Raw genomic sequence first — 900 nt, forward strand, 5'->3', positions numbered from 1 at the left:
CTCTTCCAAGAGATGGTTTCTGAAGGTGCTCATCCTGATATTGTGACCTACAAAATTTTGCTGGATGGGTTGTGTGACAAGGGAGAACTAGAAATGGCACTGGACATACTTGATAAAATGCGCAAGAGTAAGATGGAATTTGATATTAGTGTATATAATATCATATCATTCACGGGATGTGCAATGCTAGTAAGGTCAATGATGCTTGGGATCTATTATGTAGCCTCCCTCTCAGAGGAGTGAAGCCTAATGTCATAACGCACAATATAATGATTGGAGGATTATGTAAGAAAGGGTCACTGTCTAAAGCTGATATGTTGTTTAGAAAGATGGGAGAGGATGGGATTGCGCCAGATGATTGTACGTACAACATACTAATCCGGGCACATCTTCGAGGTGGTGAGTTAACCACATCAGCAGAACTTATAGAAGAAATGAAGAGTTGTGGGTTCTCAGCAGATGCTTCCACTGTTAAGATGGTGATGGATATGTTATCGAGCCGTGAATTGGACAAAAGCTTTTTGAATATGCTTTCTTAGTGGGTTTGTTGTTTTGTCTATTGTTTCTGAGAGTTGAAAAGTTTGTTTTTCTTTAATGCTTAGTTATGAATTATCTTAACAAAGGTTTGGTTTATGTGTGACAATAATCGATATCCCTTATATATTAATTGAAAAACATTACAACAATATTTTGTAGCTACATGTTACCATGAGAATAAAATTTAGAATTCTTAGAGAAATAGATTGGCCCATTTTAACTTATATTATATTTTTTATTAAACTAACTATTTTTTTATAAATAGTGTATAAAAGAATATTCTCGCACTTTTCTTAAATAAAAACTACGGAATTGGCTAATATAATTAACGTATATATGACAATTAATGATTATGAATAATAA

General features: G+C 33.4%; 1 protein-coding gene across 1 annotated transcript; it reads left to right on the forward strand.

Annotated features, from left to right (window-relative positions):
* Positions 1–6: 6 nt before the first annotated feature.
* On the forward strand, positions 7–579 carry LOC106322014 (pentatricopeptide repeat-containing protein At3g22470, mitochondrial-like; the record flags this gene model as incomplete). The annotated part of the gene is made up of 2 exons (XM_013760210.1): positions 7–101; positions 182–579. Coding segments are annotated over 2 exons (453 nt in total), but the record flags the coding sequence as incomplete, so codon positions are not given.
* Between the last annotated feature and the right edge of the window lie 321 nt (positions 580–900).

The sequence above is a fragment of the Brassica oleracea genome, unplaced genomic scaffold (assembly GCF_000695525.1).
Source record: "Brassica oleracea var. oleracea cultivar TO1000 unplaced genomic scaffold, BOL UnpScaffold04923, whole genome shotgun sequence".
In the NCBI taxonomy this organism is placed as follows: Eukaryota; Viridiplantae; Streptophyta; class Magnoliopsida; order Brassicales; family Brassicaceae; genus Brassica; species Brassica oleracea.